Source organism: Bos taurus, chromosome 8, assembly GCF_002263795.3.
Source record: "Bos taurus isolate L1 Dominette 01449 registration number 42190680 breed Hereford chromosome 8, ARS-UCD2.0, whole genome shotgun sequence".
NCBI lineage: Eukaryota > Metazoa > Chordata > Mammalia > Artiodactyla > Bovidae > Bos > Bos taurus.
The window spans coordinates 38,269,951-38,284,210 of NC_037335.1; the positions used below are offsets into that span (position 1 = coordinate 38,269,951).

General features: G+C 39.7%; 1 protein-coding gene across 2 annotated transcripts in view; it reads left to right on the forward strand.

Moving 5' to 3' along the window:
- The window catches only part of GLDC (glycine decarboxylase), an 88,358-nt gene that overhangs the window by 49,998 nt on the left and 24,100 nt on the right, over nt 1-14,260 (forward strand). For both annotated transcript variants that reach the window (XM_024995534.2, NM_001192951.1), the window contains one exon: nt 11,588-11,663. In XM_024995534.2, coding sequence (XP_024851302.1) covers nt 11,588-11,663 — 76 coding nt within the window. The remainder of the gene's footprint in view (nt 1-11,587; nt 11,664-14,260) is intronic.

Here is a 14,260-nt window from a genome sequence, read left to right on the forward strand (position 1 = left end):
TTCTGAGGGGAAACCAGCAGCGTAAAGGAAAGGTTAGCACCCGGAATATGTCAGGTCCCCAGAGCTCTGTTATGTGGCTTCCTCCCTAGAGCTAGGTGTAGTTTTGTCTCCTGTACAGCAAGCAAGGAACACTGCCTTCTTGATTTGACTGAGATTTCATTGAGGTATGGCTGATAAATGTGGATGATGAAGGATTTTATAACCATAAACTGTGGCATGAAATCTTTGCTTCGAGTAGCCAAGCCTTCCCTTGGTCTATTTCCTGCAACAGTTAGATCCCAAAGTTGTTTAAAGAACTTAAAACACAAATGTCAAGAAACTTGTTCCCATTTCTCTTATTTATTTGCTCAGTCTATGAACCTAGAGAGTATTTCCAGCTTGGTGGAGAACATAACCAAATAATATTTAATTACCTTTCCATTTCCTACTGTGCCCAGGACAGCTTGCTTCAGCTTGCTCCCCATACCACGGTGACACTCTGAAAATCACTCAGCAGCACACAAATAAATACTCTGGGAACTGCTAGGTTAGAATTATGATGTACTATTTGAGGCAGACAGAAACAGTAATTAACACCTTCCATGGATATCTAAAGTGAAAGACAAGCTGGAATTATTATTCACTTACTTGGCTTATAATAGTGCGGAAGTTGTTTTTGTCTTTAAAAACTGCAAACTGTGATCTTGAGTGTAGATGGAACTAGCAGTTACTTTCCTGGAATCTCCTCCTGGTAAGGTTCTTAAACGAGATGTGAACAGGACACACTCAATGACTCTCCAACTTGATTATACATGAGAATCACCTGTAGGGCTTGTGAAATTGCTCAGCCCCACCACCACAGTTTCTGATCTAATAAGTCCGGATTGAGGCCTGAGAATTCATATTTCTAATATAATCCTGGATGGTGCTGATGTGCTGGTTTGGCTACCACACCGTGAAAACCACAGGGCTGCAGGGCTTTCAGTCCTGGCTTTATATTAGAATTACGTGGGGAGCCATGTCCTCCCCACCTGTAAACTAGCTACATTGGAATCTCCTCCAGGGGCAGTACCCAGCCTCACTGAGTGTTTAAAAAGCCCTTAGGTGATTCTAATGTACACTATTGGGTTGGAAAGTGTGTTGCCCTGGAGGAACCCCAAAGAAGGAGGTTTAGTTAGATGACTCATATCTTCCAGTGGAGTGAACTTTAAAACTGGCCTTTGAAGGCTAAGTCATGATCACAAGATCATGACTGTGGTGTGCAGATCACTGTATGCTGTGCTTAGTCACACAGTTGTGTCCGACTCTTTGTGACACCGCCCCCCGCCCCGGACTGTAGCCTGTCAGGCTTCTCTGTCCATGGGGATTCTACAGACAAGAATACTGGAGTAGGTTGCCATTTTCTCCTCCAGGGCATCTCCCCAACCAGGGATCAAGCCCAGGTCTCTCACATTGCAGGCGGATTCTTTACCATCTGAGCCACCATGGACAACAAAGAGCATCAAACACTTGATATTGGCCATCTCCCTCCCCTTCTTTCCTAAGTTCATGGTCAGTGTCATTGAGCAGACATGTCATTGATCATTTCTGACTTGCTTTCCTAGAGGGCCTAGGGCTTCCCTTGTGGTTCAGCTAGTAAAGAATTCACCTGCAGAGCGGAAGACCTGGGTTCGATCCCTGGATTGGGAAGATACCCTGGAGAAGGGAAAGGTTACCCACTCCAGTATTCTGGCCTGGAGAATTCCATGGACTGTATAGTCCATGGGGTTGGGAAGAGTCAGAGATGACTGAGCAGCTTTTACTTTCATTTTCCTAGTGGGCCTAGTGCAGCTTCAGAACCCTGCCCTACAGAGAGCTCTGGGAGGCCAGATATCAGAGACCCTCTCTGATGAGTGACTGATATTCCAGGGAGATACTCAGACTGCTAGAAAGAGAAAGAAGATGAAGGATGAAAAGAGCCATCTTGGGGGAAATATAAAGCAATGAGAAGGATCTCTTCTCCCCAGTTTCTTGACTCTCAAGAGTATATTTGGATTTTTTGCAGTTTGTAAGGTTTTGGAGGGGTTGTTGTAGTTCTTCAGTCATTTAGTTGTGTCTGACTCTTTGTGACTCCATGGGCTGTAGCACCCCAGGCTTCCCTGTCCTTCACTATCTCGTGGAGTTTGCTTAAACCCAAGTCTATTGAGTCAATGATGCCATCCAACCATCTCATCCTCTTATGCCCCCTTCTTTTCCTGCCCTCAGTATTTTCCCAGCATCAGCGTCTTTTCCAGTGAATTGGCTCTTCACATCAGGTGACCAAAGTATTGACACTTCAGTTTCAGCATCAGTACTTCCAAAGAATATTCAGGGTTGATTTCCTTTAGGATTGACTGATTTGATCTCGTTGCAGTCCAAGGGACTCTCAAGAGTCTTCTCTAGCACCACAGTTTGAAAGTATCAATTCTTTGATGCTCAGCCTTCTTTAGGGTCCAACTCTCTCTCCGTACATGACTATTGGAAAAACCATAGCTTTGGCTATACAGACATTTGTTGGCAAAGTGATGTCTCTACTACTTAATATGCTGTCTAGGTTTGTCATAGCTTTTCTTCCAAGGAGCAAGTGTCTTTTAATTTCGTGGCTGTAGTCATCATCCAGTAACTTTGGAGCCCAAGAAAATAGTCTGCCACTGTTTCCATTTTTTCTCTATTTATTTGCCCTGAAGTGATGGGACCAGATACCATGATCCTAGTTTTTGAATGTTGAGTTTTAAGTCAACTTTTTCACTCTCCTCTTTCACTTTCATCAAGAGGCTCTTTAGTTCCTCTTTACTTTCTGCCATAAGGATGGTGTCATCTGCATTATCTGAGGTGACTGATACTTCTCCTGGCAATCTTGATTCCAGTTTGTGCTTCATCCAGCCCAGTGTTTCACATGATGTACTCTGCATAGAAGTTAAATAAGCAGGGTGACAATATACAGTCTTGATGTACTCCCTTCCCAATTTTGAACCAGTTCATTCGAGGGATGGTTCTTGCATTTGGCTGAACCCCTAGAATTCTGATTCAGTACACTTGGGGTGTGAGCCAAGACTTTATATTTCTCCCTAGTCCCCCAGGGATATCTGGGGATGTTGAGCTTGAAAACCACTGCTTTAAGGTGCTCTTGAGATATCAGAAAGGTTAGGTTGGCTAGATCCATCCAGATGTTTTTTGCCCAGAATTCAAAGGTTAAGCATAGAATTTATAATTTATGTCAAATTAGATAGAGATTGGTAAGAACATATTGAGGGGGTTTTATTTAAAGGTATTTGAAGCAGAGACCTAGATACTGTTGGGAATATTTGAGTTATGCAACAGAGAGTTTGATTGAATTCCTTCTGAGGTATGGAAGCATATCCTCTTTATCCTGCCTGTTTACCATGTTTTCTCACTTTATCATGTTTTCTTGAGAGTGGTCCTCTGAGGTTGCCATGTACTGATTCAGATCATTTTGACACAGTAGCTGTTTTGTTAATCCTTTTACTGTGATTAGTTTTACCATAATGTCAGTTTCTTAGCTAACATTTCACTTGGGTCATTTTTTTTTATTCCTAACTACTTGAGGATGGTATTTTTAAAGTAAAGAAGGGTTTAATGAGGATAGTTTGGCATTAAAATGTTGAACATCAAAACATTATTTGTCACAAGACACTTCATGTGGTCTTCATACTCTGGCTCCCAAGCGCAGTGTGGTTCTGCAAGCCTTTTGCAGAGTCATGGTCCTGTGAAATGTCCAGTTCCTCCGAGAAGGCCACTCCTGTGGACCTCAGATGCAGGCAGGACAGGGTTCTGGTCCTTCTCAATGTTCTCCTGAAGAGGACCTTGCAAGACCTCGGGTTCTTTTCATTCATCAACTTATCAAGACCACAACAACTAACTGCAGGCAATAGAGATCAAGCCCTGAGCCTTTGGAGTGGGTGCACTGACTTCAAGACCCTAGACTACCAGAGAACTAACCCTAGGAAGTACCAAATGGTGAGGACTCACACAAAAGAAACCACTTGAATACAAGACCCAGCATCACCCAACCACCAGTAGCACCCTGTGCGTGACGCCTCATCTAAACAACAAACAAAACAAAAATACAAACCCAATCATCAGCAGACAGGAGTGCCACCTCACTCAGCCTTGTCCATCAGAGGAAAAACAAACAAACACAAACAAAAACTCAGCACAAATCTCACCTTATACCAAGCTTACACAAACCACTGGACCAACCTCAGGAAGGCAGAAACCAAAAGGAGGAAATAATTCAACCTTCTTCAAGGAAAGAGTTCAACTTTCCTTGAAGCTTGGGAAAAGGAGACCCCAAACACAATAAGTTAAAAAATTAATGAAAAGGCAGAGAAATACTACACAAATGAAAGAGCAAACTAGAAACACAGAAGTCCAAATAAATGAAGAAGAAATAGGCAAACTACCTGAAAAAGGATTCAGAATAATGATAGTAAAAGTGATTTAAAAAAAAAAACCTGGAAAACAAAATGGAGACAATGCAAGAATCAATTAACAAAGACCTAGAAGAATTAAAGAATAAGCATACAGAGACAAACAACACAGTTGCTGAAATTAAAAATACTCTAGAAGGAATCAATACCAGAATATCTGAAGTAGAAGATTGAATCAGTGAGCTGGAAGATAAAATGGTGGACATAACTTCTAAAGAACAGAATAAAGTAAAAAGAATGAAAAGAGCTGAGGACAGTCTCAGATACCTCTGGGACAATATCAAATGTACCAAGATTTGAATTATAGGGGTCCCAGAAGAATAAGAAGAAAAAAAAGGGTATGAGAAAATTTTTGAAGACATTATAGTTGAGAATTTCCCCAACATGGAAAATGAAATAGTCAAGTCCAAGAGGGGCAAAGAGTCCCATACAGGATAAACCCAAGGAGAAACATGCCAAGACACATACTAATCAAACAAAGACTAAACACAAAGAATATTAAAAACAGTAAGGGAGAAGCAACAAGTAACATACAAGGGAAACCCCACACATTTAACAGCCGATCTTTTAGCAGAAACTCTTTAGGCCAGAAGGGAATGGCAGGATATATTTAAAGTACTGAAAGGGAAAAATCTATAACTAAGATTACTGTACCTGGCAAGGATCTCATTCAAAATTGATGGAGGAATCAAAAGCTTTTCAGACAAGCAAAAGTTAAGGAGAATTCAGTACCGCCAGACCAGCTTTACACAAATGTTTAAGGGACTTATATAGTGAAGAAATACAAAAGAAGAAAAAAGATCTATAAAATCAAACCCAAACAATTAAGAAAATGGCAATAGGAGCATATATGTCAATAACTACTTTAAATGTAAATGGATTAAATGCTCCAACCAAAAGACACAGACTGGCTGAATGGATTAAAAAAAATAAGACATATATATGCTGTCTATAAGAAACCCACTTCAGACCTAAAGACAAATACAGGCTGAAAGTCAGAGGATGGTAAAATAGATTCCATGCAAATTGGAAGCAAAAGAAAGCTGGAGTAGCAATCCTTATATCAGACAAATAAACCTTAAAATATAGAAAATTACAAGAGATAAGGACACTACATAATGATCAAAGGATCAATCCAAGAGGAAGACATAACGATTGTAAATATCTATGCAACCAAATAGGAGAACCTCAATACATAAGACAAACACTAACAAACATAAAAGGAGAAGTTGACAGTAACACAATAACAGTAGGAGACTTTGACACCCCACTCACACCAATGAACAGCTCATCAAAACAGGAAATTTATGAGGAAATGCAAATCTTAAGTGATACATTAGATGAGATGGATGCCACTGATATCTTCAGGACATTCTATCCAAATGCAGAAGAATATGCTTTCTTCTCAAGTGGATATGGAACATTCTCCAGGATAGACCACATCTTGGGTCACAATCAAACTTCAATAAATTTAAGAAAATTGAAATCATATCAAGCATCTTCAACTACAAGGAAAAAAACCTGTAAGAAACACAAACACATGGAGATTAAACAACATGTTTCTAAATAACCAACAGGTTACTGAAGAAATCAAAAAGGAAATCAAACAATTTCTAGAAACAAATGACAATGAAAACATGACAACTCAAAACCTATGGAATGCGGCAAAAGCAGTTTTAAGAGGGAAGTTTATAGCAATACAATCCTACCTCAAAAAATAAGAAAAATATCGAATAGACAACCTAACTTTACACCTGAAACAACTGGAAAGGAAGAACAGAAATAACCCAAAATTAGTAGAAGGAAAGAAATCATAAATATCTGAGCAGAAATAAATGAAAAAGAAATGAAAGAAACAATGGTAAAGATTTATAAAACTAAAAGCTGGTTCTTTGAGAAGATAAACAAAATTGACAAACCTTTAGCCAGACTCATCAAGGACAAAAGAGAGTAGAATCAAATCAACAAAAGTAGAAATGAAAAAGGAGAGGTTACAACAGACAGTGCAGAAATACAAAGGATTATAAGAGACCGTTATGAACAACTATATGGCAATAAAACAGATAACCTGGAAGAAATGGACAGATTCTTAGAAAAGTTCAACCTTCCAAGACTGAACCAGGAAGAAATAGAAATTATGGACAACCCAGTCACAAGCACTGAAATTGAAGCTGTGATCAGACCCTGAATAGCCAAAGCAGTCTTGAGAAAGAAGGATGGAGCTGGAGGAATTAATCTTCCTGACTTCAGATTATACTACAAAGCTACAGTCATCAAGACAATATGGTGCTGGCACAGAAAGAGAAATACAGACGAATGGAACAATATAGAAAGCCCAGAAATAAACCCATGCACCTATGAGTACCTTATTTTTGATAAAGGAGGCAAGAATATACAATGGGACAAAGACAGCCTCTTCAGTAAATGGTGCTGGGGAAACTGGACAGCTACATGTAATGAAATTAGAACACTTCCTAACAACACACACAAAGATAAACTCAATGGATTAAAGACCTAAATGTGAGACCAGAAACTATAAAACTCTTAGAGGAAAACATAGGCAAAACACTCAGTGACATAAATCAAAGCAAGATCCTCTATAACTCACCTCCTAGAGTAATGGAAATAAAAACAAAAGTAAACAAGTGGGACCTGATTAAATTTAAAAGCTTTTGCACAGCAAAGGAAACTATAAGCAAAGTGAAAAGACAACCCTCAGAATGGAAGAAAATAATAGCAAATGAAGCAACTGACAAAGGATTAATTTCCAAAATATACAAGCAATTCATACAACTCAATACCAGAAAAACAACAACCCAATCAAAAAGCAGGAAAAAGACCTAAACAGACATTTCTCCAAAGAAGACATACAGATGGCTAACGAACACATGAAAAGATGCTCAATATCGCTCAGTATTAGAGAAATGCAAATCAAAACTACAATTAGATATCACCTCACACCGATCAGAATGGCCATCATCAAAAAGTCTACAAACAATGCTGGAGAGGGTATCGAGAAAAGGACACTCTCTTGCACTGTTGATGGGAATATAAATTGACACAGCCACTATGGAAGATGGTATGGAGATTCCTTAAAAAACTAAGGATAAAACCACCATATGATATGACCCAGCAATCCCACTCCTAGGCATATACCCTGAGGAAACCAGGGCTGGAAAAGGCACGTGTATCCCACTGTTCATTGCAGCACTATTTACAATAGTGCTAGATGCCCATTACAACAACCTAGATGTCCATCGACAAATGAATGAATGAATAAAGAAGTTGTGGTACATATGCACAATGGAATATTTCTCAGTCATAAAAAGAAACACACTTGAGTCAGTTTTGATGAGATGGATGAACCTAGAACGTATTATACAGAGTGAAGTGAGTCAGAAAGACAGATAAATATCGTATTCTAACGCACATATACAGAATCTAGAAAAGTAGTACTGAAGAATTTTACCGGGCAGCAATAGAGAAACAGACATAGAAAATAGACTTATGGACATGGGGAGAGGGGAGGAGAGGGTGAGATGTATGAAAAGAGTAATGTGGAAACTTAATTACCATATGTAAAATAGATAGCCAGTGGGAATTTGCTGTATGACTCAGGAAACTCAAACAGGGGCTCTGTAGCAACCTAGAGGGGTGGGATGGGGAGGGAAATGGGAGGGAGGTCCAAAAGGGAGGGGATATATGTGTACCTATGGCTGATTCATGTTGAGGTTTGACAGAAAACAAAATTCTATAACGCAACTATCCTTCAGTAAAAAACAAACAAAAAACATTATGTATCACAAGAAATTAGGAATAGTGCTTCTTTTGAGGGAGTAAAACTGGTAAGAATTAGGGGCTTTTTTTTTTTTTTTTTTACCTTAAGCTTCATCCCTTTTCTCATTGATGAAGTTTTTAAAAAATCAGAATGTATTACTTTTATAATACTAATTTTAAATTCATCTGTAAATTGGGTGGCATTATCCCCATGTGACAGATGTAGACTAAGATCCAGAGGAGCTTGTTGTCTAACTACTTGAAAAGGGACATCAGGTCAAGGAGAGCTTTGACATTAGAAGCAGGACTGATTGCTCTTTTTTCTTTTCCAGAATGCTATTTCAGTTGCTTTGTCTTTACATATAAATTTTAGAATAATCTTATATCTACAAAAATCTTGGTTTCATTGGATAATGATGCATATTTTAGCTTCCAAATGTTTCCGTTTTTGCAATGGGCTAGGTGTTAGATATTATAGATGGGAAGGAATTCACTTCATATTTAAATTTACAGTTTATCACTCAAAAAATCTTTTTCACAAAAATGTCTTTTTAAATGTAATATTTTTTAGGGACATCGTGTAGAAAACTTAAGAATTTCAGATGTTGTTACAAATAAAATAGGCCCACTGACTAATAGACAGCTTAAAAGAAAACTTCTCTGAAACTGCACATTAAATGTGGCCATTGGTGTGTGAGCTACAATGGTGTGTTAACCTATTTAATGATTTTCTAAAGGATATCTAGAGAAAATTAAAACAAGAATAATTTAAAAAATGTATAAACCTGAAATTATAAGCACCTAAATTTTCAGTTATGATCCATACATAACATGATCATTTTCTCTAGAGCACATTTTTAATACCTTTTGATTTGTATCAATACAACATCCCACTTTGACTATTATAAATAAAACATGCTACTGTTTTCTCAGTTCATGAATAGTATAATTCAGCTTGAATTTGGGTGACTTCTAGGATTCACCCTAAGTCATGAATTGTAGCATATTCTGCAGTCATGCAAAATGGGTTCTATGTTAACTTTTTCATAAGTTTAAAAACCATGCAGAAATTTAATTTTTATTTTATAGTAGATTTACAATGTTGTGTTAGTTTTGGGTTTATAGCAAAGTGGGTCACCCTTAAGATTCTTTTCCTATTTGGGCCATTACAGAGTATTGAATCGAGTCCCCTGTGCTATGCAGTATAATCCCTTGGTTTTGAATAGGTGTCAGAAAACCACTATCCTAGCTGCCCTTCCACATGTAGTACTTTTCTGATGAGTTCTCAGTCTGGGTTATGCAGATAAGCAGATACTGTTCATAATGCTTTTTCACCAACAGGTGGCACTAATAATTCCCTTTATTTTCATAGTACCCCAGGAATAATCCTTATGTAGGATTTAGAATATATCTTTGCACTTTTTTGGAACATGACTGATTTTAAGAGTATCTAAGCCAGAAAACATCCAGCATTTCTGATCAAGTCTTTGGCATACTGCCTTTCTCTTAGATTACTGGCTCCTAGCTCCAGTCTCTTCTTTCCTTCTTTGATTGATCTTCCAACACAAGATGAGTAGAAGTCATGAGAAAAACACAGAAGGAAATACAAAATCCATTTTTAAATTTTTATTGGAGTATAGTTCATTTACAATGTGTTAGTTTCCACTATACATCAAAGTGAATCAGTTATACATGTAAATATATCCACTTTTTAAAAAAATTCTTTTTCCAAATATTTCATTACAGAGTATTGAGTAGAGACAAAGTCCATTTGTTGAAGTCCTTTTCCATGGGCGAAATGATGACATTAATGTTGTCTGGACTGAAGAAGAACTCAGTTTTGAACAGATTGACTAAACATTTATTGCAGAGCTGCTCCATGCATAATACTAGTCTATACATTTCCTGAGGCCAAAAAAAAAAATTATAAAATGCTTCGTGGTGACAGCAATAATGGTTCTCATTTACCTGTGTTTTGTCTGTGCACCATAGTGCCTGGCAAATAGGAAGTGCTTAATTCTGGAGCAGCTTACACTTATCATTATTCCTTAGCTCATCTAGTCTCTTCTGTTGCTCTGTGGCACCCACACTGTGGATTCACCACTTTGCTTTATTCCTCAGCCAGACTCCAAGCCTTGCACCTCCAGATGTTTTCCTCTGCTCTGTCCTCTTCTCATGCTGAGCCCTAAATCGTCAATTCTGCCATCTCCTGACACCGAGCCATCAATGTCCCTATACTAGTTTGCAGATATTTCAAATTCAGCTGGTTCTATCCCACCATTTTCTCAAAAAATGTTTTCTAGGGCTCAAGCTTAGCTTTTCATTTAGAAATTAAACAATTTATCTAGTTTATTCTTAAGCTTATTCTTTTTTAGAGTATGATCTCATTATTACGGGGTGACCAGGAGGGATGGGTGCCAAAACCACTGGGCCTTCCACAGAGTCAAAAGATGGTGTAATTTTTTGAAATGGAGGAAACATGCATTTTGAATGGGATTAAAAAACCTATTACTCACTTCCTTTCCTTCCTGCAGAGAGTACTGAGAACATTAAGTAACAGTTTATGATTGACTCAGCACCCCTCCCTGGAATGTTAGTCATTAAGTGTGCTCTAAAAGTGGTGCCTTCAAGGACTGCTGAGATGGGTATGGCCAGCCTCTAGCTGCCGTGAGTATGTGGGGCTTAGGAAAGCTGACCCGAGTCTGTCGGGAATGGTACCACACTCAATTACACTCAATTAATTGTACTCAATGTACTATTCCTTTGCCGTATAATCGGATCATTGACTAAATATTTAGTGATATTAAGAAATTATTGTTCCTCATTTTAGGTGTCATAATTGCAATTATATTTTAAAAAATAATTCTTATCTTTGAAAGATACATATTGAAGTTTGAATTGATGAAATGATATGATGCTTGAGTTTTGCTTCACAATAATCTAGTTCAGAGTGAGAGGGTTAGTGAGGGATGTAGGTAGAAACAAGATTGACCATGATCTTTTAATTTTTAAAGCTGGGTAATAGGCACAATGTGGTGGTCCCTTACATTCTTCTCTCTACTTTTGCACAGTTTTGGAACTTTCCATAATGAAAATGATTTTTTTTAGATGTATGGTCCTGAGTGAGAGTTGAAATCCCATCTCTGAGTAGGAATGGGTGAGCTATAGTGCACAGACCAGGTGTTGTTCTGGTTGTTCAAGGCTTTAGGCTCACGCAGGGGTCCTAGGCGAGCTTACTGTTTTCTAGGAGGGACTTTGTGTCACATGTTGGTGAACATACAGCCCATACCTGATGAATACTGAATGAGTACATGAAGGCAGAGAGGCATAAAGCTCTGACCCTTTTCTTCGTGTCTTTGCAGCGGAGCCCAGGGGGAATACGCCGGGCTGGCCTCTATCCGAGCCTACTTAGATGCGAAAGGAGAGACACACAGAACGGTGAGCATCAACCACGTGCTTACCACTGGAGTGGGGTGCGGGGAGGTCAGTGGGTTCAACTTTAGGGTCCCTTTTGTTCTGAGGGACACTCCCTCCAAGTCTTCTTGGAAGAAGTTGGGGAAACACATAATCAAGAAACAAATGTCTATGGAGTGGCTATTACGATCCTTGCCTCTAAGACGTTTCACTGGACCATTTTGAGGAAAAACATTTTGAGATAAAAGTCTTCTTAAACCCAGTCTGTAAAAGTTAGCCAGTTGGCTGCAGAACTGCTGCCCCCAGGGAGCAAAGGGTGTAAGGGGAAGGAATGTTGCCATTCCAAGTCTCCCTCCTTGGCTCAGCCCTGGCCCCAGGCCTGGACAGAGGGCAGAGACCAAGTTTTCATTCTTCTATAACTCCTACTGTGCCTGAGCACAGTTCTTGCCCTATGTATGCTCAAAAAATATTTGTTGAATAAATAAATTCCTTATTAGTGATTCTCAGCTCTCAACAACAAAAGAAGACATGGAGCAGAGTTCACGGTTCTGTTTCATCGTTTGCTGTGAGTTAGAGTCTAGTCTCCAGGGTCCAAACTGCTTTTGGAGGCCCTTGTGGGACCAGCAGGTGCTAATGGGCACCACAGACCTCCACTAATCCTGAGGCAGTGCCCTTAGCCGATGACCTAACAACACAGGCTTCAGATTGCGGCCAAAGGAGGCCTGTGTTCCTGGTGGTGGCCACGCTGACCTTGAACTTCATGAGCTGTGGAGATGGCATTAGTGGGTAGGAATCAGGAGCAAGTCACAAGCATCTGCCCAGCCCGGGAAGTTTAGAGAAAAGGGGGCTGGAGTCCTTCTGGCTGCACACAAAAGTAGGGTCTTAGTCCATTCCTAGTTTTATTAAAGATGGAAGATTATTTATGGCTAGTTACCTGGATTTTGCAGGGAAGAATTTAAATACTATTTTACTTTCACAAAATGGGAGGAAAAACTTTTTTCTCCCACCTTCTTGATATCTCAACTTTTTATTTTTTTTTCACTTGGGTTTGAATTCTTCGATTTTCTAAGGAAGGATTTTGGAATTAAAGTTGTTCTTTGGACCTCAAAATGTCAGTGCTTTCATAGAGTCAGAAAGGAGATGTTGGGATTCTGGTTATCCAATGAGAGGCTGCCAGATGACTGACATTTAGAGTTGCCTTTTCTATTTTTCCTCTGTGGCTTCCTTGTACTGAGTAGCCCCTGGAACTCTTTGTTATTCATGCTCTTTAACCATGAAGTTTCTGGGACTCCGGGAGAGGGAGCCATTCATTCTGTGTTACCATGTCCATGTTGTTCCTGCTTTATGGGGAAGCTGCTGGGATCCACACTGTGGTGCTTGTGGAAGGCCTGTGACCAGCTAGAAAAGGCCAGCTAAAATACAGGTTCTGTCTACTCTGTGACGCTTCCCATCCTGCACTGGTTCCTAGTTCTCCAGGCTGACCCCAGGAACTGTTTGTTAATGTCCAGGAAAGTGAAAGTGAAGTCGCTCAGTCATGTACGACTCTTTGCGACCCCATGGACTGTAGCCCACCAGGCTCCTCCGTCCATGGGATTCTCCAGGCAAGAGTACTGGAGTGGGTTGCCATTTCCTTCTCCAGGGGATCTTCCCCACCCAGGGATTGAAACCGAGTTTCCTGCATTGTAGGCAGACACTTTACTGCCTGAGCCACCAGGGTAGTCCAGTGTCCAGGAGCTGGGGGCCAAACCAGAAAGGTCACAAAAAAAGGATGAGAGACTGGGCCTGGGCAGAGTTCTCCTAGGTTTCCCAGTGGCTCAGAGGTAAAGAATCCACCTGCCAATGCAGGAGACCTAGGTTCGACCCCTGGGTTGGTTAGATCCCCTGAGAAAGAAATGGGAACCCACTCCAGTATTCTTGCCTGGGAAATCCCATGGACAGCGGAGCCTGTCGGTCTAAAGTCCATGGATCACAAAAGAGTTGGACACTACTGTGTGACTAAACAACAGCAACAACAGAGTTCTTCTATGACACATGGATTCTTTTTAGCTCTTTTTCCTTCTTTGTTTTTTCCAGTCCTCCCTTCTATCTCAGTCCCCTTGTGTGTGATGCTTCTCCTGGCTCCACTGTTCACACTGCTATCACTGAAGTGTTAGGAGAGGTTATTCCACTGAAGGACAGAGAGGAGTGGGATGCTGCATTTTGAGGGTGGGTGAGGGAGGCAGGGACGACTACCCAGTCATTGAGCTTGTAGAAACAGAACCCTCAAGTTTGGAAATGTTGGCATCCTAAAGATTTTAATTTAACCTGACTTTTTAGTTAGAGAAGAAGAAAATGATTTATTATTCAAATAATCATGGAGGATTTTTCTGTATCAGAGATGTCTAAGACAGCTGCTCCCATATAATAGACTATCACAGAAACTAGTAAAATATATGCTGTTTTGCAAAAAAAAAATGTGTGGGGAAGTCATATGCTATGGAACCTCCTGGATTCCTGATGATTTTTTTTATTTCAAACTGTTTTGGAAGTTATTTTCACATTTGCTCTTAGGTTAAATTTCAGAGGTTCCTAAAATGCAATGGCCAAATTCTTGATTTACCAGTTTAATTTGGGAGACTACA